We start from the raw sequence: 27674 nt of genomic DNA on the forward strand, positions 1-27674 counted from the left end.
TTCAAAGCACTCAGCAGAACAATACTTCCAAAATTCTTTTGCCCTTGAGCTGGTGCGCTGCTTTGTGATCCGATTCTTAAATACCTTTGTTGCTATAAATGAAGGAGGTAAACAAAACAAAGTTAAAGAGATCAACGTCTTCAAGCCACAGACCGGAAAACCGTGATTAAGTAGCTGTGGGACATTATGGGACCATGATAGCTGACTCCAATAGTTCACAGTGTTAGATATCCGTTAAACAATTCTCATTTTAAATCCTGTAATTGCTGTACAATGTCAAATTGCTGCTATTAACCAGAAAGACTGTCAGGAGTGTTTCCAAGGAAACGGAATGTTCTCATTCTAGTCTAGAAAGTTTAAAATGACCCTAAAACTAAACTTTTACTCAAAAATAGTATTTTTACTCATATATGAACAAAAGTATTGGGACACCCCCTTCTAATTGTCACATACTCACCAGTCTCTCCCCAAACTACATTTCCCAGAAGCACCTCTGGGACTTCTAATCACGCACACCTGTACCCATTAACGTAATCAGTACTCACCATTTGTGTATATATAGCTCTCAGTTTGGTTTGTTCTTTGTCTAGTTTATGCTTCACCTCTCTGTGGACATAACTGGTTTTTGATGCCTATCTTCACCCAAGTTAAGCGTTTTGATCGTTAGCGCTAGTTTTTTGGTGTTTGATTTATTTTTGTCTTGCTTTTGTTGTACTTTGGATTTTTGCTTGGGTTTTCATTAAAAACTCCAGCATTGGGTTTCAAACCTTCACAGTCGGTTTCTCTGTTCTTCAATCCTGACACTAATAAACAGGTTTGACAACTTAAGTAATTTCTGTGAGCACAAATCTTAATGCTACAGCATATAATGATATTCTAGAGAATTGTTTGCTTGTCATTTTATAGCAAATTGCTTTAGTTGGATAAAATATCATAAAAAAGTTTCATCAATGTAAATTGTTTTGAGAAAAAATACGATACAATGTATCCCATGTCTTTTTTAATTTCATTATTATTTTACTTTTCCACTAACTACATGTGAAAAGCGCTATATAAATATAAAATGAAGTCATCTTTTGTCTCCTTTAACATAAAAACACACCTGCTGAGGAGCTCTAAAAGAAACAGTTCATCTTCAAAATGAATTTTCTTTTTTTTTATTTTGTCATTTCAAACCTGTGTGATTTTCTTTCTTTTGCAAAACACAAGATATTTTGAAAAATGTTTGTGACCAAAAAACCGTTGGTCCCCATTGAATTGACTTCCATTGTATGGACGCAAAACCAATGCAAGTCAATGGGGACAAACGCTTTTCTGTTTTCCAAAATGTCATCTTTTGTGTTCTGCAGAAGAAAGTCATACAGGTTTGAAATGACAAGAGGGCGTGTAAATAATGACAGAATTTTAATTTTGAAGGTGAACTATCCCTTTAAAGGCACAATGTTTTTGATAAAGATAATATTTATTATACCAAATTTTAACATATTTGGACCTCACAGTACATACAAACCAAGATCAAATATAAAGCAAGACACTGTCTGTCAGGAAAATCTTTCACACACCTTTGGATTCAACCACCTTAGTACTCACATGGGACTGCGATCCGCTGTGAGAGGCCTGGAAAATTATATTTGATGGATGCATCAATATTTTGTTGACCTTATAATCTCGAATCAAACTTTATTTCTGTGGGGAGAAAAGGGAAGAATTGCAATTTTTTTGACTGAAATGTCTGAAGTTCTAAATTTTAATGATTAATATCTTCACTTTTATCCACCTGTTGAGAAAGAGAGAGAGAGACCTTGAAAGCACCTTTATTGAGACGCATTATTTTCAGTCACACAAAAGGCTTATCAAAATGCAAACCAATTATTTAAAAACATACAATATATATAAAACAGTTTTTTCTTTTAAAAAGCAATCATAAATCATCATCTTCATTAACTGTGCAGAGAACCTCATGTATCCCCCAAATATCAACAAGCACTTCTACACGGTTTACCAATTTATAATAGGCATGCTCTATCCTAAGACGAGCTGCCACCAGTCCCATAAACGTTCACCACATTCAAAGAACCTTACCCTAGCAATTTATTTTTCCTAGATTTCCAAATTGCAAGTTTTGCGGTACCAGACAAAAAATTCAATAAGGTGAACATATTTTTCCTACTTGCTGAATATTTTGGACCATAAATATTTCAGAAGAGAAAGCTTCACCAATTGCCATAAACCATTGGGACAAAAGAAAGAGATCGTTTAACTGAGAACATTGTACAAATAAATGAAAAACTGTTTCAACTTCAGAACAAAAAAGACAGCTCACCCCTACAGAAGAATTAAGGTGTGCCACGTGTCTGTTTGTAGCTATGGCCCCATGTACAATCCTTCATTGGAGGTCACCTGTCCGTTTCTCAATTGGTCGTTTGTGTAGGGACCGCCAACAGCCTCTAGGGGAAGAATTAGTTCCTAAAAACTCAGTCCATCTTGTTTCTGGAACTCATCTCAAAAAATGACCATTAGATGACTTTACACAGAAAATATAAAGAGTTTTCCTTGTTACATCTTCAAACTCATCCAACTGAGGGTTTTTTAATGACAGAAGACAGTTTTCATCACCTTCCCACTCCCACATAGCAATTTTTATCTTTAATGAGGGAAACACATAAGGAACTCCCTTTCTCCATTGATTAATGTTCTTTGAATCATTTCAGAAAGTTTTATAGTCCACATCCAAAGACTGAGTAATCTCAGAGATGGCTTTCTTTAGCAGTCGTAAGGATCTCAACCCAGTCCTTTCACTTACATCCTCTATCTTTATATTCAAAACATGTCCCAACTTTATGCATCCAGCAGCAATGAAATGCGAACGCAAACTTTGTGCAGACATCGGTCTTGCTTATAACAAAGAGTTATAGCCACAAACCAGCAGGTTCATCTGATGAACGCAAAATAGTAAACACTTTCCATGCCTCCATTGTTGACTTGTAAAATGATGTAATATCCACTCGATCATCATCTTGGAAGCTTCATTAGGAACAGATGTTTGTACCTCCTGCCCGCCTAAGGAGAACAACAGCAGTTTCCATCCATGATGCATTAGTGTGATACAACAGTCTGCAAACGGAAGGTCATTATTCTGGATTTTATATCCATCAGTCCTTGACCTCCACCTTGAACAGGAAGGAACAAAGCAGCAGAGTGAATCCAGTGTTGCCCTGACCAGAAAAAAACTCACAAGCTTTCTTTGAATTTCTTCTATAAGTCCTGCAGGTGGTTGTAGCACCTTATGCCAAAGAGTAGAAGCAACCAAATTATTGGTCACTAAAATTCATCCCCTGTTAGACAACTGAGGTAACAAATATTTCCATCTAGACAACTTTGTGCACACCTTCTCTACTGTACCCTCCCAATTAACTTTTGAAAAGTGTCAGACCCCCCAAAATTCCCAACAATTTGATTCCTTCTCTGCCCCACCTAAGATCCCATGGCAATTGAGGGAGATTCTCTAAATGACCCTGACCCACCCAAAAAGCTTCACTTTTGTTCCAATTTACTTTGGCTGATGAAGTTTTCTCATAACAATCAAGAACTTCAAACAGCCTCTTAATACCTTAATTATGGTTAACAAAGACTGTAATATCATCAGTGTAGGCAGGAAGACATATTTTTGAGACAAAAGAAAAACCTGACAATTTCTCTCGAAGTTTAAAAAGTAATGGTTCAATTGCTAAACTGTACAATTGACCAGATAGTGGACAGCCTTGCCTAATCCATCTTAATATAGGAAAAGGTTGGCTCAAACCCCCCCCATCTTAAAGGACTCATAAAATGACCACTTTCAACAAGTTGGTATGATTTATTAGGGTCTTCATGAAATGTCTGTAACATATTTTGCTTAAAAACACTCAGTGGCAGTGTAAACAAAACCATTTTTGCCTTGTCAAAAACAGCTATGCCAACAACCCGTTTTGGTGCATGTCTCTTTAAATGGTAATGAGTTACAACGCACTCCAAGTGGCCAGTTGCCAAATAACATAAATATAGAGTAAGTTTAACACTGGCTTTGAATGTTCTATTTAGCCCGTGACTGACTTCGCTATCGTATGCTAACGTTATCCTCCTATACATACGTTACATGTACGTCAATTCAGACTGTTGATAAATATTACTTACATCGGCATTTTTGTCTCGTTCAGTTGGTCTCGAACCCTTTTGAGGAACAACTTTGAAGCTAATCCTGCTTGTACTGTCCCAGGTTGATAAAGCACTCCGGCTTGAAGTGATTCGCGCAAACAAGCAGGTTTTTACTTATGGTTTCTGAGGGATTTCCACTAAAAATAAATTAAAATCCACTCCTGTCTCTTCCGAGGTTAGGACTCTGTGCAGTGACTACATTGAAACCATCTATTCCCCGGGAACGTCCTGTAGACAACTGCTTTATAGCGTCTGAAAGCTCATTTAAAGAAAACATCTTATCCAGTGCTTTTCTGTCCTCAGGTTCCAAACTAGGTAGCTCTTCTAAAATTTGATCCATACTCCTTTGATCCTTTGATACTCCTTTGATGCGATTCTTCTCATTTCCCTGGGATCTGAGGTTAAAGTACCATTATCTGTCTGAAGGTGAAGCATATTTTTGTGTTTTATCACTTTCCATTCCAGATTTAAAAAAATGTTCGTTGGAGCATCCATGTCCTTTATTGAAGATATTCTTGCTCTAATTAGGGCTAATTAAGGCACCTTTAACTCTTTCTTCAAGAAGTGTTTTTAGTTCCACTTTTTTCTTCTTGATATCATTTGTCGAGAGAGAGAGAGAGAGAGAGAGAGAGAGAGAGAGAGAGAGAGAGAGAAAGAGAGAGAGACTTAACAATACTTTATTTCAAAACAAAACCATAATTTTTTTTACAATAACCAGCTCACATTATCCAATAAAGAATAGATTTAAAAATTCTAAACCAAAAGTACTTCATATACACAACATAAAACATCACTGACACACCACACATCTTTAAAACCCACCTCATCATTTACAAGACTATAGTATGCAAATTCTATTTTCAGTCTTCCAGCCACTAATTTCAAAAACATCACTTCAGCATCAGTGCTATAAAACTGTAATCCCTTATTTTTCCTTGTTTTCCAGATTGCCAATTTTGCTGTTCCAATTCAATAATTTAACAAGCAAATCTTCCTTCTGTTTAAAAAACTATATTTCACACCCCCTATAAAAACCAAACTTGAGAAGTCTTCATTAAAACCCTGAAACAACCTACTAAGAGCATCGAAAAGACCCCTCAATCTATTGCATTTAACAAACAAATGCTCTAAATTTTCCTCCTCCCCACAGAACCTACATTCCATCCCTAGTGCTGGATTCAGGTGCGCACTCAAGGTATTACCCCATGAATAATCCTCCATTGTAGATCCGCTGTTCACTTCTCTACTGGAGTTTTATATAGGGTTCTCCATCTGTCTCTCACGAGAAATTTTGGCTTCAACAATTCTGGCCACCTTGAGATCTTTTGTCCTCTAAGCGAATCCTGATGCAAGACTTTAACTGTAGCACGGTATATATATCTTTCTTGGTTGTAGTATCAAAAATTAAAAGGGATCCTGCTGAATCATCCATTTGTTTTTTTCTGTCAACATCCACAACTCTTATTCTTGGAAATTCAAAGTCAGCTGTTACATCTAGAAGAAAACCTTGTCCAATTTTTTCTCTATACCAACTTGGTAAAACATTGAAAATTTCTTTTACTAATCTTTCGACCAGGCGTGAAGACTTTAAACCAGTCAGTTCTTTCAGGGTTTCCACTGATTTCCATTTGTCATTTTCCAAGAATTGCCCCAGCTTCACAATTCCATGCCTTAGTAAACATTCACGGACACTTATAGCTGATAAAAGCCTTGTCTGGATCACCGGATTGAAAAATAACGGCTCCTCTTTTATCCAACTCCTGCATTCATCACAGTCCCTTTCCACCTTGAACACAGTCCTCCAGGAAAAAAACTTTGACTGATAAAAAGAAGTAATCCCAGACAGGTTCACCTTCTCCAGATCCATTAGAAACAGGTGCCAGTCCAATTTAAGACCACCTGCTTTTTGTAAAATCGTCTTTGCAGTTTGTGCCCACATCAGGTCTTTGTGATACAAAAGTCTTTGTGCTGCTTGCATTCTAAACGCATAGATCTTGCTCCGTATGTCTACCAGACTTTGACCGCCTTCATAAGTGGGCAAGTAGAGCACTGCAGCACGAACCCAATGCTCTCCACTCCAAAACAAATCCACAAAAATCCTCTGTAATTTACAAATGAGTTCTTCTGGTGGTTGCATTACTGTAAGGCAGCTGGAAAAGTGCTAAGAACTGAGTTTGTTTTTGATGCTGGGACACAAAACAATTAAACCCCATTTGTTGCTAGATCCCGAGGAATGATATCCTGCCCTCCTTTCAGGGATTGTTGATGCCCAGGAACCTCTCCCCTCTTCTTATCACACCTCTCCCCTCCTCTTCATCTCTTCAGGCCCTGATCACTGGAAAAATGCTTACACTTGTTATACTTTGTATATAATTTATTGTCATATTATGAAGTTTTGAACATCATGTTTGGTATTGTTTTAAAGGTCATGGTGCGATGGGTAAAAGGGTCTGGTTCCTTCAAAGAGTGTATTAGAGCTTTTTTAACTTTAGGACATAACCTGCACTTCTCTAAGAGGTGTGACTTTCTCGGGGAATCTGATTTATAGATAGATAAGATCCCATTTGATGTTTTCTTCAGTCACGAGAAAACAAACAAACCAAGTTTCTCACTGACCATTGGATTCTTTGTTACATCTGGGTATATAAGGTGAATAGGCAAAAGACTCAGGATAGCATCTGTAACCAGAACTATCCACACTGCAAGTGTGTGTCTCAATTTTATAGCATCTGTAACCAGAACTATCCACACTGCAAGTGTGTGTCTCAATTTTGGAAGCATTCTGTAATCAGAACTTCCCACACTGCAAGTGTGTGTCTCAATTTTGCCAGGTATGATAAACTTTGTGGTTTTTTATTATTATTATATTATATTGATCATCTTTGTCTATTAAGTTTGGATTTTCTTTGTATGCGCATTCTATGATTGAATTAATGTTGTACCTGCCTGGCATAATAAATTGTTATTGTTGATTATATCTGAATTCTTCAGAGTCTGTTATGATCGGTAGTTTGAAAGGAACCTGTTCTGTTACCGCAAAATCAATATGTCAGGATAGGATGGAATGTAGTTTTGATTTTCAACAATATATGAATGGGGCGTATTTAAAGCTCACATGTAAAGACTTCCACCTATCTATCTGTCTTAGCAAGTTGCATGATCGTGACTAAAATAACTATTGTTATGTTTCTGAGCAAGCATTTGGCGGCCAGACTTAATTATATTAGTTTACCCGGCAACCTCTGACTAAAGGTCAGATCTGACAGTTTTGTGACCGTGAGATCCGCGATCCGGCCGGCGTGAGACTCGAAAGGATAACTAAATATATATATATATAAAGTATGAAGATTTACAGATAAAATTAACTATGATCAATAGATACATTGGAAATGTCCTATAACTTATTTAACATTATAATAAAATTGGAGTCAGATCGGTCTTAACCACAGAGTCATGTAAATTGAACTCAATTGTAACAGTTTTTAAATAACTTCATGTGGAAATCGCTGAGGAGAAGCAGAACACGAGATCCCTTCAACCACGCTATTGGATTCCGTCGTTGGGCCAGTGGGTGGTCTTTTACATTACCATAAATCTATGCCAAAGAGTTGAGGCTGCCAGATTATTTAACACCATTATTCTTCCTCTGTATGACATTGATGGTAATAGCGATTTCCATTTAAACAATCGGGCAGACACCTTCTCCTGCAGTCCCTCCCAATTCTTACTTTGAACATTTTAATTACCTAACCCCCCCCAGCATTTTTAATCCTTCTCTTTCCCACAATAAGCCACCAGGTAATTTCGGAGGTGTTTGCCCACGTTTCTACTGCCCAATAATCAGACCCTCACTTTTTCCCCAATTTACCTTTGCTGATGATGCCTTTTCATATATCTCAATAGCATTCATTAAAACATCCACATAATTTTGATCAGAAATAAAAACCGTAACATCATCCGCATATGCTGATATTGATATTCTACTCCTGATATTTGCATCAGAAAAGGAAAAACCCATAAAATGCTTTCTTAATCTACACAGTAATGTTTCAATAGCACGGCTATATAATTGTCCAGAAAGCGGACAGCCTTGCCTAATTCCTTTTGAAACAGGTGTTGGTGCACTCAAACATCCACCTGGCTTAACAATCGCAAACACATCAGAATACAACCATTTAACATACGATAAAAAAATCCAAAACCGATAAGTATGATTAACTCTGTCGAAAGCTTTCTCTTGGTCTAAGGAAAACACCCATATTAACATAATTAGCTTGATTTAGATCAAATACATCTCTTAACAGAAAAAGATTGTCCATTATTGATCTATTCGGGATACAATACGTTTGATCCTTGTCAATTAATATTTCTAAAACATTTTCAGCCTATTTGCTAAGCATTTTGACAGTATCTTATAGTCCACACATAACAAGGACACTGGCCTCCAATTCTTTAGAAGGCATAAGTCCCCTTTTTTAGGAAGAAAAGAGAGAACTGCTCTTCGACAACTTGTAGGAAGCAAATTTTTCTTAAAACACTCCAATAAAACTTCATATAAGTCACTTCCTATCTCCTTCCATAAACTCTGATAAAACTCTGCCGGTATTCCATCAATTCCTGGAGAACTACCATTTGATAGTTGTTTCATTGCTCCAGTAATCTCTTGAAAAGTGATTGGGTTATCCAATGGCTTTTTTTGTTCATTCGTCAACTTTGGTAAATTGCTTAAAAGATCGGAAGCACATTCAAGATCGCAGTCCTCAGCACCATATAGGTCTGTATAAAAATCCACAGCCAGTTTCCTCATTACTATTGGGTCAGAAGTCATGACCCTGTCTGGTCGACGAAGGTGATGCATCTGCTTCTGATGAACAATTTTCCTTTCAAGACTAAACACTATGCCGAAGGAGCATCCATGTCTTTAATAGAACAATATCTTGCTCTTGTAATAGTGAGCCAAGTTTCTTATTTTTTTTCAAGTGTTCATTTCGCACGTTCTCATTGTTATTGTCCACAAGTGTACTCTCCAAGACTTGTATATCTCTTTGAAGCTTTGTAATTGCTAATTTCATCATAGAAGTAGAAAAGGAACTATAATTTTAACAAAAATCTCTTATATTAGCTTTACCAATGTCCGACCACATACTCAAACTTTCAAAAGAATCCTTTTTTGACCTCCAATCATTCCGAAAAACTTTAAACTTTTCACAAAATAAACAATCCTGCAATAACTTAACATTAAAATGGAAAAAATAATTTGGCTTTAAAACTCTATTCATATTCAAACTAAATAAAACCATAAGATGATCTGAAAAACCAACAGGTAAAATTGAAACCTCCAAAACCTTATTATTCCATTCTTTACTCAAATAAAATTTGTCTAATCTAGCACCACTGACCCTGTTTTCATGTACTTTAAGCCAGGTGTACTGTATAACTTTTTTATTTCTTTTTCTCCAAATATCCAAAAGTTCTAATTCTTTTAACATTTTTGATGACTATGACTCATAGTGGGGTTCATCTCCATTTCTATCAAAAATAAAATCATAGTGCATACATTTCTTTCAAATCTTTGAAACACATTTCTTAGCTCCCAAAAACTTTTCACACGCTCAGGTCCATTATTTGGCGCATAAACATTAATCAAAATAAACTCAGAGCCATCATGTTCTATCTTCAGCAATAAAATTCTCCCTTTAACAATTTCTTCCACAAGTAAAATATTAACATTCATTCCTTTAGCAAATAAAATGGCTATACCAGCACTCATATTCGTCCCATGGCTTAAAACACTTTTCCCTTCCCCACCCTCTAGTCCATTCAGATTCATTTTCTAGAGTAGTATGCGTTTCTTGTAAAAATATTACATCTATCTTTTTAACACTACAAAAGTCTGATACCAATTGCAATTTATTCCCACATCTGCGCCCATTTATATTTAAAGAGCCCACCCTCAGCAGCTCCATAGAAAAAAGAAAAAAGAAAGATGACAGAACAAAAAAAGAAAAAACGTCAATCAAACATTTGATTTGTCTTGTGAGGCGTTTACTTTGGCCCTTCTCAGCTTTGTCACCATCTTTTTCAACCTAAATCGTTTCTTCTGACTTAAAACTTCATAGCTAACGCTTTTAAACAACAATTTTACCGTGTTAATAAATTTATCTGTATCTGGAAAGAAATTTTTCACTTCCACAGTTTCACCAAACGTTGCATCTAGAAAACCCTTTATATCCTGCAAAGTGTAAACATCTTCCACATTTACGTACTGTGATCCAAAATCAGATATGTCAGAGAGAGCATCATCATTTGTCATCTCCATATCAGCATCAGTACACGTTTCATCAGAATTGACCTTTTCAGAATTTTCATCATCATCCATAACTGCTCCACAAACTCCTACTCTGTCATCAACTAGTTCAAGAAAGCTATCCTTTTTTCCTTTATCTACCACTTCATTCACATCTTCAGTCTGACCATTAATCGATCCATCACCACTAGTACTTTCCTTTGATACAGTCTGAGGCTGAAGCCTCCCCGTAGCTAACCCGCTACTCTCCACAGCCGAAGGAGTACTAGGCCTAACAACATCCACGTCGCTACTTTTGGGCCTTATTACTCCTCCACCGTGATGCCCTGTGCTGGTACACACCTAATCCCATGGCGGACCGACACAGGTGACACTATCCCCGCGGGGATAGACGCCATTGCAATGCCGCCTCGAAAAGTTTTCAAAAACACTTACACAAAAAAACTAATCAAATGCTATTTGAAAAAGAAAAAAAAACAACACCAAGAAATATAAATAAAAATCACAATCGTGAGAGAGAGAGAGAGAGAGAGAGAGAGAGAGAGAGATTTTAGGTATGTTCTTGTAACATGTTGAGGCAGATGTGAGCTTTTTCTGTAAACATGAAGCAGACAGCCAGGCAAATATTACTTACAGTAGCCATCCTGATGTTCCCTTTGGGATCACTGATGTTCCTACAGTATAATACAATTAATCATTCTAAATTACAATCTGAATTACATTCTATTACATTAAATAAATGACGGCAGTTGGATGGCTGTGACGGGGCAGTGTGGCTCATGGCTAGACACATTGTTTCAGGTGATTGCCTGCCTAATCTGATTTAATATGCCTGAAAGCGCTCACATTAGCTTTTGCGCTATAGTGTTCCATAACGGCAGATGTGCACCGGGAATCACGTAACGCTAAACACGGAAGATTTTTCTTGACGTGAGGGTGCTACAGCTAAGACCATTAAAGGTGACGAATACAATCCTGGTGTACTATTGGCTAAACTAAAATCATTTACAGTCTTTATGATATGTAATCAGAGACAAATCATTTTTCTGTTCCAAGAAATGGACTTAATAGCTTATGTTATTGTTTGCTGTAAGTACTCTCACAGCTCCATCAGTAAGGCTTCATCTGCATAAATGCTTGTTTCTGACTCATTTTACTACAAGTATCATTCAGCATTGCCATTATTACAATGATTCAATTTTAAAAACAACAATTAAGACAACACACTTACCCATTTTCATCCCATCTCTCCCTTTAATGAGACACATGAGCTTTTTTGACTTTCACAAGTTTTGACATTTCTGGAGGCAATAACGGCTAAACTTACTATCTAACAGCTATTTTATAAATAAAACCCAGATGGAACGTTTAACAAATGTAAAGTCATTTGCCGAATTACCCTCGAAGCTCAACGTTTATGAATTATTAAGACATAATTTCTGTTTTATAGTTTTAGCAAAACAAAATCGAAATCTTTTCAAGTACCCCTTGGGGTACACACACTGTTTGGGAATCGTTTGCCTAAACTATCACATGAATATTCTACTTTTTGCTATTTTTCTACTTTCGTAGTTCACTTTGTACAGACTCATTTCGTGATTTCAATACAGTCCAAATTGGCCAGTAGTTTTATACAAACTTTTTACTGTAGATACTGCATGTTCTCGTGCGAGTAAAGATTATCTTTATTTAATGCCATGAAAAATAACACAGGGGATAGTAGTCTGTGTGGATCTGACATTAGCAGCACACACCCATACCATGACTAAAAAGTTGTCTGAAATAAAAGCTACTTTACAGACATGTTGGGAAAACTAGACCTGTTCTGATTATAATAATAATACGGTGTTCTGATTTCTGTTGAAGATCGTGCTGTGTTTGGTCTCATGGTGTGAGTTTACTAAAGAAATAAGGCGAGAAAGAAGGAAGAAGACTGGTACGGATATCAAAGGTACATTAAAGTAAGTGTTTGTAAGTTGTATTAATATGCGTGTGTGGCTTGCCTCTACCTCGCTATTCTTTCGTTCATGCATTTATCCCTTCTTGAATGTCAGGAAGTCTGCCTTTATTATTTAGAATGGAATACAAATGCAATAACATTTATTCAATCTACTTAATTTCTACTAAATCCAAGTAACATCATTTTATTACATTTATTCACTACATTGAAACAGCTGTTTTGTATTAGACAAGTAATAATTCATGAAACTGTGTTATTAAAGCTAAAGTGTGTTTTTGCTGCAGTTAAATATATAGTGTGCCCTATCTCAACTTATCTCATCCCAGTCTGTGAAAACCTAGCAAAATGCAAAAAAAAAAACAATGTAGAGAACACATTGCTAAAAGGTTAGTGGGGTAATAAAAGTAATAAAAAAACTTGAATTTAGTTTTACCTTTTTCTTAAAAGAGATTACAAACTATCAGAATGCTGTGGTAGCCTGATTTCCCAATTTCTCAAGGGGGCTCTAAGATGTACAGCACACAGTACTAGACATGTCATACCGCAGTGGGTTAGATCGAGTCTTAAGGGCACTTCAGCAGCCCCCATTCGAGCCCCTTGAATTGACAGACCTGAAATGGTTGTCCTTAAAGACTGCTTTCCTTCTGGCTATAACTTCAGCCAAAAGGATCGGGGAACTTCAAGCTCTGTCGGTACATGAAAGCTGCTGTACGTTCATGCCAGATGATGCAGTGGTTATATATTACGCCCTAACTCAGTTCTTTTGCCTAAAGTGTTGTCCGACATACACCTTAGACAGTCGGTTGAACTTCATCCACTATTTCTTCCAGGGCCGTATGCAGGATTTGGGAAATACCGAAGTCCAAAAACTGAATTTGTCCCAAACAAAAAAATTGACTTTCTTGATCTACAAATGTGCATTTTAAAACGTTTGGAGTGCAAATTAGATAACAATTGCTAAAACCATGTCTGTCTTTTCATGTTTATCAGTAATGAAAGTAAACACATGGTCAATTGATATTATAATTTTTATACAAATACTACCAGATTGAAATACAACCTGTCTTTCATAAAGGATCATAATGCATTTGGGTTTGAAATTACATAAAGGTAAGAGGTTTCCATTTTTGAGTGAACTGCCCCTTTAACTTTTTTGTGTAGCTACAGAAGTTGCAGACACTTAGGTTTTTATTAAAAATTGGTCAACATAAAATAATATAAAAACAGAATTAAAGAATGAGAACTTGATTAAAAGTGATGCATTTGAATTATTTGCAAATCATATAGTTGTTTTAATAGGCTAACCACAACCTAAAAACACACCTGAGTCAAAGCCACGCAGTTTAGCATGAACTATGAAGGTCTGGTAATGTTTTTGTCATGTCAAACTGACATTAAACACGTAAATGATATGTTTTTGGCGTTTTGTAGTTTGGATTACTGGATATTACAATCGGTCGTTTAATCAGGTTTGTTGTTTAAATGTTGACGCGCGTCAAGCACGCTCAAAACAAGAGTGCAAACTCCTGGGCGCTCTGAAAAGAGGGAGAAGGCGAAAGAAGAGGCCCAGTATAGTAAATATGTAAATATTGTATATAGTTAGTTTTTCACTGCACCGTCCCTTTGCGGGGTGTCTTACAGAGTTTCCCGTACATATGGATATACTGTACGTATGTAACGTTGTGGAGAGGTAGTCTCTATACGATAGAGAATGTTCGGTTATGGTATAACCCTTGTTCTCTGAGCAGGGATGGATTACTGACCGAGCCAATGGGGCCAGTGCCCAGGGGCCCTTGGCTACTATGAGCCCGAGGGGGCCCTGGGCTTCAAGGTTGCGCCATCCAGTTTGGTACAGAAAACCCAACAACAAGGAAAACAAATGTTTATCTATGTTTAATATATGGGTCCCATAGCCTATACAAGGCCTCTGTGGATACCCTGTAAAAAATGAAATGATCAACAAATCATGGCAAAATATGTTTTTATGTTACTTTAACTACTTAAATTTAACTTATTAATTCAATTACAGCACATTTAAATGCATTTTCTGAACCTTTTGCTTGATGATTTTATGTTTACAGACATGTGTCACAGGGGCATTTATGGTGAGAAATCATTTTTTATTTATGTGATGCATTAAATATGTGTATATTTGACAGTTAAAGACATGTGTTTCATACACCTTAATTTGGTCCATTGTTGATTTTTCACTGTGTTCACTATTCATTATCATCTTAACTTTCACTTTCTATAACTGTGAATGCGCAGCTAAGGGAAAGAAGAGGGGGGGCCCTTGGCGGTATCTGGCCCCGGGACCCTTTGAAGTCATAATCCGTCCCTGTCTCTGAGTGAAGAGATCTCTTCACCTTCAGACAGCTGCAGGGTACGTTCCGATCAAAATACAGCAAAGAACACACGCCCATACGTGTTTTATAGGGCACTAATTAGGGCGTGACCGGCACAGCGGGATTGTCTTAAAGAGTATCCACGTCAGCCAATTTGGGGGATCAATTCCCGTACATATGGATATATGTAACGTACAGTTCTTGGCCACCATTGACTACCACAGTAGGAAAAATATCTTTGTTAATTTCTTTGTTCTGTTGAACACATAAAAGATATTTTGAAACATGTAGGAAAGCAAACAGTTCTGGGGCACTTTTGACTACAATTGTAATTTTTCCTTCTATGGTAGTCAATGGTGGCCAAGAACTGCTTGGTTACAAGCATTCTTCAAGATATCTTTCACTGTTTTCATTAGAACAATGAAATGTACACAGGTTTGGAACAACTTAAGGGTGAGTAAATGATGACAGAATTTTTATTTTTGGGTGAACTATCCCTTTAAGTTAATTTCTCTTGTTTTAAACATAAACCTACTTAATTCTTATATTTTCTTTCATTAAACATAACTAAAATTGTCAGAAGTCATCTTCCAGTATTTTCTGAGCAGATAACACAATGCAGAATCAATAGAATGATTAATTGCAGCAGTGTTTATCATATTTTGAACATTTAGGATTGTATAATATAATTTATAGCAATAAACACACATACCTACATTTTTATGCTCCTAATCTCATAAGATTTTGTACATATATTTGGGGACTGATCTGTTTTGTGATCTGTTGGTGTTAAGAAACCCTGTGTGATCATTTTATTTTGTAATTTTATTTGTTGATGCAAATATATGAAAATGCCCAGCTTAATGTTGAACCCTACAAACGTCAAGCACTCAAAAAATTATATTCAGAAAAACCTTCATCTCAAGACTCAACAAGGTTTTTTCAAAGCCCTTTAAGACAGATTTAATGACATTTCATTTTAAATTTTACTTTCAAAACACATTAAAAGGGGGAAAGTGTAACAACTTAAAATGAGTACATTTAAAAAAATAAAAACAACACCCCTAAACCATATTTGTTCTTGCACTCAACACATTTAATAATAGGCCAGTATTTCGAACACACAAACAAATAAAAAGTTTTTATGACTCCGAGAAATATAGATTTGGCACTCACTCTCCTCTGATGTTTAGCTCCTCACACAGAGTTCTTAAGCTTTTTAAGACCATTCTGTTTTTCCAAATGAGCCTAGAGGTGTCAGAGAAGAGAGTGTGTCCTAACCAAAGCACTGACCTCATACTATTATGAAGATGTTCTATTTCATGGTAAATTTGATCCAAAAGCCTCAAAGACTTCATCTCTCTGCCTCTACCCATTCTAGTCGAAAATTGATAGAAAATTTGACAGAACGAAAAAAAAGACAGAGGGAGAGAATGGTAGCAAAAATTTTCCAATGGTAAATCATCAATTCTCTCTGAACGTAAGGCATTAGAAACATGTCATGAAGACATAAAAAATGAAGAAAGCGAGAGTGCCTGGTTTCATTTCCCAAATAAAGATATTTAATTTTCCAAATAAACATATTTGCATTTGTGTATCATTTCACATTTATTTTTAATTACTTTCAAAGTCATTATTTGTACGAGACAGTTTAATGTGAGCGTAATAATAACAATAATACTGGAGTTATAATGAAAAGAAAATCTAGAACATTATTTTTTACCTCTATAACTGAATCATAGTCCAACCTCACAGCAACCTTACAAACACATTGCATAGAATTTATAAGAAAATATATCTTTGTTTGAGTTTAAGAAACCTCTCTCCTACCGAACACAAACATAAAAATAAATAAATAGTGATATTGATGTTAAGCACCTCATACTACTGCAAGTTCACCTTTCTGGTGATGATGGTGTTTCATCATCAAGTACAAGTATCTTCACACATTTGATACATTGATAAGGGCGTATGGGGTTTGGGTATCTTTTGGGGGGTATTGAATTTCAATGATAGATGGCAGGAGACAGCTGGTCACCTAGAAAAACAATGCATGGAGCTCACTTGTATCTTAGATTTACAGTATGCTAACAGTAAGTTACTGTATGTCGCCAAAATCCACTTTTTCCCTTTCAACTACACAAAGCTGCTGTTAAAATGCTCGGTCAATGTTTCATGTGTCATAGGTTCATAACAGCTATAAACTGAAGTGTTATTGGATAACTGTTGTTACTGATGTGCAATACGGTTAATGATCTTTTTGGAATTAGTTTTGTACATGAATGGCCTCTAAATGTGTGCATGTTGTTTGTGAAATAGAACTGTCCTTAATCACTATTTACTTATTTATCATACTGAAATTACCTTTTAGGAGCTATTCTTGCATAAATGCATATCATTTCAAATGGGTCTCGAACTGTTTCTCATAACTGTATAATGCTCTGTATAACACAGAACGCTGAATGGTTATTCCACATTGGCAGTTACGTTTCATTCACCGTGGGATGGTTTTTGCAGAAATGACCATCTAAATCATATTTTAATTTACCCAAGTGCAATGGCCCATTGCCCTAAACAAAGAAAACAATAAATAATGCATCAATGAATATTAGTATTAAACTTGCAATATTGAGTTTTGCTCTACATTATGCGAAAGGAATAACCAAGACAACTTGAATAAAAGAAATAAAAACCACATAGTTTAGAAAAGGTGACGGCACCTCTTTTGGCAGGATCAATTTAGTCAGAACCTAAACACAAATCAACATTTGAATTTGGTTGATAACAGGAAATTGTATAAAAAAATCAACATCAGTCAACCCACCATAGTACATGTAAACATGTCCATGAGAACTAAACCATAAAAAAAGAAACATTACCAAGCATTCTTGAATACAAAATTCTTAAAATAAACTTTCTCTTTTTATTTTCATTTATTCATGTTGTTATATACATGGCATAATCTTGTGCTTTTTTTTCCAAAAAGAAACATCCAAGAGGAAAGAAGTTCGTCGTAGTCGACCCGTGAACAAAGGTAAGAGTTCTTCCGCTCAGTTTCTTTAACTGTACGTGGAGGGAGCGTAGCAGGTGATGTGCTTTACTAACAGTAGCAAAGGCACCTTTTGTATCTTCTTTAGAAAAACACACACTCGTTCGCTGTGTGTGTGCTCGTTTACAGGTGCAGTACGGCATCCCGGCACACACTCGCAGTCCTCCACAGAGTCAGACGTCCGTATAAAAATAAGAGAAACAAAATAGAAACGAAGAGAGTTTCTGCTCCATTTACAGATTGGGAAGATGCGGCGTCAACTGAGCCGAGATACGTCCAATGATTCCTGATTTCCATTTGAAAGGATAGAGAGGACGAGAGGAGAGAAAGACAGAGAGAGAAAAAAGTGAAAGAAAGTGCAAAATGTGGGGCTTTAATGATGACAGACAGCCTAATGATAGATAGACAGAGTAATGATAGATAGACAGATAGACAGACAGATAGATAGACAGACAGACAGACAGACAGACAGACAGACAGACAGACAGACAGACAGACAGACAGACAGACAGACAGACAGACAGACAGACAGACAGACAGACAGACAGATAGATAGATAGATAGATAGATAGATAGATAGATAGATAGATAGATAGATAGATAGATAGATAGATAGATAGATAGACAGAGTAATGATAGATAGACAGATAGACAGATAGACAGATAGATAGATAGATAGATAGATAGATAAAACAAAATATGGATTATAGATTAAAAGACTTGAGAAAGAAAAGGAGGGGGGAGAAAAGGTGAAGGAAGGCCTTTCTGGTGCTGGGTGGTCCACTGCCCACCCACCTTTCTCAGCTCCAGAGACACACACTGTTGGTGGTCTGGCAGGTGGAGGAGCTCTCTGCAGGAGACAGATAGAGCTTGCCGCTGGGACATACACACACCTCGTACACAGTCTGTTTGGGGTATGTGGTCCCTGGACCAAGCAAGGTGTCCACACTCCCATGTGGAAGATTGCCGAGACGGATTGAATTTGCATTTAGAAAGATCTGAGAGCAAGAGAGGTCAGGAGAGAAAGAGTAAAAACAAGACAGACGTTATAATCAAAGGCTTCATATAAATCGATATGATAATAGTCATTTACCACTCGAAAACACCACTCGTATAAAACCACCACGCTGATGAATGACTGTGTCATTACGGTAGACATTTACAAACGGTTGTAACACTTAACTGTAATATTATGTTATATCCAGAAAAATGGCCATCTTGGATGAATGGCTTGAGTTTTGAGGATTGTGGTATCAACTTCATCAGAAAAACCCACCCATAAAATTGTACAAAAACTCGCTTTATATGTCAAACAATCTCTTCTCATCTAACTAGATGGTTCTTGTCCAGACAAAAGTTACAAACTATACTAGACTTTACGCTTACATTTAAAAAAAAACTTCTTGGACACAAATCTGGCACATTAGCTCGCTTGAAGGACAAGCTTTTTATCTCCAGATGTGGAACAGGAGGAAGTATATCAGGAGGCACATAAACTACATTACTTCATTAAAGTTCCGGCTGTTTGATTTATGAATTTGTTCATTCTTTTTTTATCAGTTCCAAAATCTGTTGGGCCTGACAACTAAAAAAAACCAAACAATTTTACCGTAACTCAAACACAGTGGCTGAACAATATAAACAGGGAGAGAGGAGGAGAGAGGAAAGACTGATATGCCAACAAGGATGAAGTAATTAATGGAAGTAATGGTATCTGAGAGGGTTGACAGGGCATATCTCAACAAACATTTGCACAAACAAGCCCACGTGATGGCTTGCTGTCAGAACAGCATATCACCACTGTCCCTATGTGACTCTTACATCGTCTGTCTTTGTTGTTTGCTGCGTCATTTTTTACATTTCTGTGTCCGTTAGTTTCCAGCAACTACAAAATGTTACTTACAATTAGGGCGGTTACGATATCAGGCTATCACTGCACGGTTATCGTGGTCAGAAGAATTCACAATAACGATGTTATCATTATAACGATATTATCAAATGTATCTTTGATTATTTTGTGTTTTCTCTTATTTTCAATCAATGACTCACATTTAAAATATGAATGTATTTGTTTTTTTTACGCAATGTACAATTAACACTATATCAATAATTGTGTTTTTTGCAATATCACAATTATTGGTAATACGTTATTTTCGATGCACACGCTGTCTTGGGTTTTAGATGTCTCCATCTTGACAGGCTCCTTTAGGGTGGAATGCAAGTATTCAGAACATAATGTTGACCATTCTATTTCCAGCATTGAAAAGTACATCTACCAATGCAATCATTCTCAAAGACATTATAAACACCTCTGCTGTTATGTCCTTCTATAACTGAGGTGCATTAATGACAGTCTGAGGATATGACATGTCTTCGCGTTGTAGACTTGTTTGTCCGTTTAGGGCTGCTGTACAAAACATGGCGGAGAATTAAATGTATGTAGGGCCGCTCTGTATGTAGATATAAACAGCTTATTCTAAGGTATTACAAACATAATGGTTCATTACGTAAGGTCTTTATACACCTCTGAAGAAATAGTTTTGTATATTATATTGCATTTCTGTCAATAGATCCTGTTAAAAATGCCGTATTGTTCCTTCAAACGCCTGTTTACATGAGGCTTTCAGAACAATCAAGTGTTTTTCCACAGTGTTCAAAGCGAAAAAGAGTGCAGTTACAAGTTATACTTGAGGTCTACTTGAGTAAACTACAGCTCAAATGCAGAATGCACTCATGGTGTTGAAAAACATCTACGGGAACATTATGTTTGGAATAAAATACGCCTGTTGCAAGAACAATGTCAACCGTTCTTTCCTGACCAGATTGAACCAAAGTCTTCTATATGTGTCATGAGCATCTGGAGAGCCCAGTGCATCGCAGCGCCGACCATAATTTTAATTTAAAGCTGCAATCCGAAAAAAAAATTGTTAAAATAAACCAAAATTAATAAAAGTAAACAGTTATCAGGATTTTGCCGGAAATGTCAGTTTGACTTCAACTCGTAAAGGTTAGCACGTAACACAACCTGCAATTTAATGTTTTAAACAGAGATGGCGATAGAAAGACAAAAGTTATGAACTGCAGCATTTAAAAGACATTACAAGTTTCTTCTGCTGTGTTCACACCAAACACAAAGGATCGCATTCCTCGCTCTTTATTACTAGCGAGATTAGTTCTCGTGACGCGAAAAACATCACGTGACCGGGAGTGTGTTCGGGCGTCCGGACCCGTCAAACAGGAGGTGTCAATGAGCTTTTTGCATGCTGTTTTAGCTCGAGTTGAAAATTTTCAACGTTTTGCGTCATTTGTTACGCCCGGTGTGAGTTCACATCTTTGCATTGACTTTGTATGTAATGTACACAAGTAAAACGCTTAATTCGCGTTTGGTGTGAACACAGCATTAAGTGTCACAGTTACTAATAAAAACTGAACAGCGAAGACTTTTTGGGGTGGCACTGCCACTGGTACTCAATCTGCCTTTTTAATTGAAGAGGATGATAAACGCCACAGACAGGGCATGAAAATACTGTAAACACGTTTAAGATCAGGGCAGGCACATTCTAATCTTTGTAAATCTCCAACCTGAGTTTCCTTTGTGATGTTTTAACATTCAGTGAAGGTCAGTTGCCGTTTTGCATTTCACCCTTCTTCTGTTGAAACGTATTCGTCCTCTAAATGCTTTTATCACGTCACCCCTTTATGGCCAAATTACTCAAATTCTATTTTGGCATGCAGTTAGTCAACATGTCCTCATGGATTATGTCACCTAATACTGGTGAGTGCCACCTTGGCCCAAAATAGACCTTCAAATCCAATCCCATTTTAAACAGTCCCCCATTTTTTTTGCCAAGAGACAACAATTCTGGAACCTTCCATCCTCTTGACACCGCCCACCGACAGGAACCATAACCTCCGCTAAGAATCACTTTGAGATGGGCGGTTAGGGGAAAGAAGTTAGAACGGAGTCATTTAGGTCACCTTATGAGAGAATTAAAGATGGCACCATCCCCAAATGAAAGTGTCTGTATGAATTACTGTCAATCAAACACGGAGAAAAACACGGTCGGTGCGTTGTTTACAAACCTCTTACGGATCTAGAAGCACTGTTGTGATGTGTGTGTTTATGTGTGTATGGCCAATTATGGCTGGTCTGAATATTTTTTCATGCATGATTTCTCCCACGCCACAGCTGGAGCAAAGGTAGCAAATAAGAAAGAACAGGTTGTGAAAGACAGAGTTGAGATGACAGCCGAAGGTGGGAAGCCTGGGAGCGTTTTCAGAAATGCAACTGATTGAAAAAGGTAAATGAATGGTGGGGAATAACCCTTGCATAATATTTATCTCTATCCAGACTTATTCTCGTCGGAGCGTGAGGATTTTTTCCAGCCCACTTTGAGATTACTATTTTAAAGGCAGGGTGGGTGATCCTGTTCGGAAACATTTTTTTTCATATTGGTTGGAAATCAAGAAGTATAGTGGTCAAATAATATTTTTATAATTATACATCATCTGTGAAAGGCGTAGGACCAAAAAACGTTCGCCCAATCAATACGTTCTGGCCGAACACTGTGACTGGTCATGTGTACATTTTCAGCCAACGTATTTTAAATACCACTGCGCACCCTGTTCACGCAGACATCACATGTCATCAAGCCAGTTCACGTCCGCTGTGTCAATGTAGAGAGAATGGCGGACAATCAGCAACAATCAAACTTTCCTGCGGAACCAATAACAAGTAAATCTACAAAACGAAACTTTTTTGAAAAAGCAGCAACGAAAAAACGTCTGGATCGTGAAAGAGGAAAAACTCGAAATAACATCGGTTCAGCTTTAACACAATGGAGACAGCTGCAGCAGGCAAAGGGTCTGAAAGATGGTACCATGGTTGCTATCTTTCTTTTGGACAGGTATGTACATGCTTCAAGAAGAATTTAATGGATTTGGTCTGTAATTCGTTACGTGGATTTACAAAATACATTCATGTGCTTAGAGGAAGCGTGGCTTTGGATGGCGAATCGCATAGATGATAATTTCAGTGCTAGCAGGCTCAAGTTAGCACCTTTCCAAATCAACCACCCCACCTTTAAGTTTCTATGTAACAATAAAGTGTATTTACACAAAAAGTACAGCGGTAGCTGAGTTGATACAACTGGACCTATAACGTACTTAAATTTTGCTGGGACAATATGGATCATTAGGATTATTGACAAATTTATGTGGACCTTATGCCAAGTGCACGCTACCAATAACAAAAGTTGCACACCGACAGTACGAAATTTATGTTCATGTGTAACTTTCATGGTAACTGTTATTCTTATAATTGATAATGGAAAATTTTCTAAGATGTAAATTAAATGCATTTTTACGAGCGCTATCAACCTTTTGAACCCGCATATTCATACATGTAAAAACAAATTCTTTTTGCTCCCTCATCAAATACTTCAAGCCTCAAGCAATGTTTGTTTGTGCAGAAACAGAACATTAGGTCCCATCCGCTATGCAAAAGAAGACCTTCGCTTAATGTAAAAGCAATGCTAATAAAACCAAAAGCAGCAACGAGGAAGGCTGGTTATGACTGATGTCATAATATAAAAAGTCTAGCTCTTCTAAAGCTTTCTCTAGGGAATTGTGCCAACGCAACTGTCCATTTCTAATTTACAAACCATTTCGACATCTGCCCTAATAAAGGTTTTTATTTATTTATTTCTTATCATTTATATTTCATGCCTTTGTGAGCACACTGGTAGGCCAAATAATACAAGTATAATAATAAAAATGTTATTTCAGACAAGAAACATACAAGGGTTGCAAACACATTAAAAGAATGCATTCAAGGGATAGTTCACCCAAAAATGAAATTTCTGTCATCATTTACTCACCCTTACAAAGGAAGATATTTGGAAGAATGTCAGTAACCAAACAGATTTTCCTTTGTGTTTAGCAGACCATAGAAATGTATACATTTTTGGGACAATCTGTGGGTGAGTAAATGATGACAGAATTTAAATTTTTGGGTGAACTATTCCTTTAATGCGTTCCTGTATCAGTAGCCAACCTAGAACTAAAGGGGGCAATAGAGGTACCTGTGCATGATATACATGACTATAGTTTAAAGGGGATGTGCAACGGTGTTTCATGCATTCTGACTTCTTTACAATGTTAAACGTGCTGTCTTCTCATGCTTGACATGTTCAACTTGTCAAAAAACGAGTTGGACGTAGTATTTCTGTGCTCGATACACTACCCTAGCATTTGTATATGTTTCGGAAAGTTTTTTTCGAACATGAAAATCCGTTTCGTAACAACTTTTCTTAGTCCCTTTTTGGGCAATTCTCCCGGAAAAGCACGCCCACGGCAAGGTGAAAGAAATAACCTTCCCACGCGTTAACCGGCGAGCGAAACGAAGACCCGCTTACCATCAAGATTGGCTGTGCTTCGGGCCTGCAGTTGCAGCTCGTTACTCTTGCGATAGTGAGAGAAGTTGAGGTGTGTTTGTATGTTCACGGCATTTTAGTGATGATGTTATATAAACGGTGGATATAATGCTGGATTTGGAGATCGTTTGAAACTGATAGATGCCGCTGATAGATGGTGAGACTTTGAAACTGATAGATGGTCCCAGCGCTAAAAGATGCCGGACATGAACCGCACGCGGTAAGTGAAACTTATGTCATATGTCTGTGTTTTGTTGGCAATGGGTGCTCACTAGTGATGCGCGGGTCGGAGATTTTTCCAACCCGTGGGTTGGAAAGCGGGTCCCGCTTTTATGAAATTACAGTATTTGGCCTGCCCCAGCCCGCACCGCACCACTGTATCTATTTTTACAACCCGCCCCGCACCTGCAACCACTAAATAGACATATTAGGCATTGTAATGTAAATGAAAACAGGCGTTATTTCAGCCTAAAAGTGCTTGGAAACAGCCATTATGAACCATAGAAACTGGCACGTCACATAGCCGATACTGTTGTTGTCTCCTGCTGCAACTATTTCTGAGAACCGGTCCCAAACATTAGATTTAGCAGCTTGACCTTCTTTTCTTTTAATGATGTAAATTCCCAACCTTAATTTCTCCCGCACCTCGTCTTCTATCTTCACTTTTATTTCTCTGTTTGTTTCGTTGTTGTGGCTTTCTTTCGTGACGTGTTCGGTTTGGGGACATCACACAAGTTACGTTGCTATGTAGGCCAACGTATTGTAACCTTATCAAAGAACCTAATAAAATATGAACATTTATTTTCCCAAATATTTAATATAGGCTATAGGGAATTGCACGCAACATACATGTTTTTTTATTTTGTTTTTAATGACCCACCCCAACCCACCCCGCAAATAAAGTGACAATTTCTTTACCAGCCTCAACCTGACCCGCAGGGCCCGCGGGTTATGAGACGACCCGCGCATCACTAGTGCTCACGTGCTTTAATTCCGCCCTTATCCCCCCCTCGCGCGCGTCATATGTTTTCGGAAATAATCGTACAGCTGTTTCTGTCTTTTATATATGCGATCAAACTAAAGACTCTACGGATATTTGAAGGGTGCGATACTATTCTGTAAGTAAGATTAACATGAGATATGCAGAAACTGTCTGAGTTATGGCCACTTTACTGTAAATAAACTTTTCCAGCAAGTCTCTTCAGTCTGTTGCTTCACCATAACAACAGTTGCTTTAAAATAAAGAAAAACTGCCTATAGAAAAATACACTCAAGTCAATGGCAGCAAAATTGCCCATTGAGAGTTACAACACGTTTCAAAATGCAATAATGCGTGAAATCAAACTTAGTTTAGCTAGAAGCATCTGTGTTCACAAAGTATTTTTCGGGTCTTAAAAACAATATTCTGTTTAGAAGCAAAAACTGTGTCGTGCTGCGTTCTTAAGTTTCTACTTGGAGTCGTCTTAAAGATGTTTAGATCCTATTAAATAATTTGTTTCTATGGCAAAGCTCATAGCAACACAATAGATCGACGTGTGGATTTGTTGTTAACGCCAGCAAAATATTTAAGCACTACATACCTCCGTATGTTCCTGCCAAATGTTTAAGAACAAAGAAAGCCAGGTAACAGTTGTAATTACGAGTTCAATGAAAACGTATGCCGAAAACTCTTAATTACTGTAATCCTGACCTGACGTGAACGCACAATTACAGCCTGATGCTACAGAAAAACTTTCTACAAAGAACTTTTTATTCTTTTGTGCTGGAGAAACCCATCTATGTTCTTGCGCTTCAAAGGGCACACCATGGCTTTGAACCCACAATGAGACATCAATTACTCTAAAAAACAGCCAACTAAAAAACGGCCAACTAGAGTACACCAAAAAATATGGTTGCCTCAAAGACACCTCGATGGAGGACAAACGATTTCGGAGAGAAAAGCAACAGCAGACTTATAAACCAAAATGGAGCTGGCACAAATAAAAACACTCCAAAAACTAAATTGTCCCTCTGACTTTTAGAGGCTAAGCACGGCAGAAAGAAGTGCCATGGGACTCCATAGTCCAGAATAATAGAAAATCAAAGCTTGCTGCCATAACGCAGAAACAACCCAGGGGCAAAACAAACTGCTGGCAGTAATATGGCCGTTGGATTATTAACCTCACAGGATCTACCCCCTTTCCTGTGCACCATGGGCCTTCTGATTGATTCATCCACTGATAGATAAGCGCGGGGTGAGTTTAGAAATGTTTCTCTCGTTACTTTGGCCCTATCGCACACCCTAGTGGCTTTATTAAGACGCATGGCTTAGAGGACGCTCTCAAATGGACGCCATATTGGAGCTCTGCACAAACAAATGAAACATTAGAGTACATATGCCTGCTTCAGCTCTCCTGTCTCCTCGGCTCGCCGCCACCATATGTATCTATATCCATCGCCTCATTGGCTGGCTGAAGCGAGAGGGAGTGTTCAGGTGGAGAGAATGGGCCATTTAATTGGCTCCACAGCTGTCATGTAACACCTCCGAAACAACAAAATGGATACTCAATTTCACGGATGATGATGTGATGGTCTTTAGCAGTAATGAAAACTGATTTAGTCGAGGGCTGGGCTGAGATAATCATGAAGTCATTTACATTGTCTTTTCTTTTTTGGCCCTTCGATTGTTAAACTGGTTTCTTTACCCAATATTGAATATGCTTGATCTCTAATTCACTTTTACAGCATTCATATTTCTTGCCAATTCATTTGAACATTTTCTTAAGTGTATAAAAATACATTAGTGTATAAAAATAAGTTATTTTATTTATATAGTCACGAAATGGAACGATTAGGCATTGAGAACAAGTTCGGCCCAATGGTGGAACAGTGGCTATACTGGTAAAAGATACACCTTGAATGCACTGCAAGTCTCTTTTCCAATGGGTCGGCCAAATGCATAATTGTAATGTCTGTCTTATGTAAAGTTCACGCATTTTGTATAAATTAACCCACTGCGACAGTTGAATGTCATTTCGTGATGTCACGCACAACACAAAACTGCTGTTTTTTCTTCCTAGATGGCGCTTAACGTTAAATCATAACTATACTGTAGGTCGTGAAAAAGCATTTTTGGATGATCCTAGTAGTTTAGTATGTTGTGACTTAAAGATAACATTGTTGTTGGCTTAACTTTCTTAACAACTCTGTGATATTAGTGTGTACAATAGTGTTAACATGGAAAAACTACTGAAAAGAAAATGTATGTTTCTCGATATTAACTTCCTGTTTATTGAACTGTGGCCTATGCTTAAACACAAATCATAGCTGCGCTTGCCTATTTATTATATATTTATAATTATATATTTATTATAACAGCATTGCAGCACATGTGATGAAATTTTTA

At 37.3% G+C, this 27674-nt stretch overlaps 1 protein-coding gene and 1 long non-coding RNA gene across 3 annotated transcripts in view; one reads left to right on the top strand and one right to left on the bottom strand.

Annotated features, from left to right (window-relative positions):
* The first annotated feature begins 627 nt into the window (after positions 1–627).
* LOC130552535 (uncharacterized) lies at positions 628–17840 on the top strand. The gene is made up of 5 exons (XR_008962750.1): positions 628–814; positions 12368–12462; positions 14543–14566; positions 14730–14844; positions 17793–17840. It is a non-coding gene; the product is annotated as an uncharacterized LOC130552535 (long non-coding RNA).
* LOC130552534 (zeta-sarcoglycan) overlaps positions 15758–27674 on the bottom strand; it is a 235344-nt gene continuing 223427 nt past the window's right edge. Inside the window, exon 9 of one of the 2 annotated variants that reach the window (XM_057330877.1) lies at positions 15758–18853. In XM_057330877.1, coding sequence (XP_057186860.1) covers positions 18656–18853 — 198 coding nt within the window. In that variant the 3' untranslated portion in view covers positions 15758–18655. The remainder of the gene's footprint in view (positions 18854–27674) is intronic. The other variant, XM_057330876.1, reaches the window with a different exon arrangement.

This window comes from Triplophysa rosa, linkage group LG4 (assembly GCF_024868665.1).
Source record: "Triplophysa rosa linkage group LG4, Trosa_1v2, whole genome shotgun sequence".
Lineage (NCBI taxonomy): Eukaryota > Metazoa > Chordata > Actinopteri > Cypriniformes > Nemacheilidae > Triplophysa > Triplophysa rosa.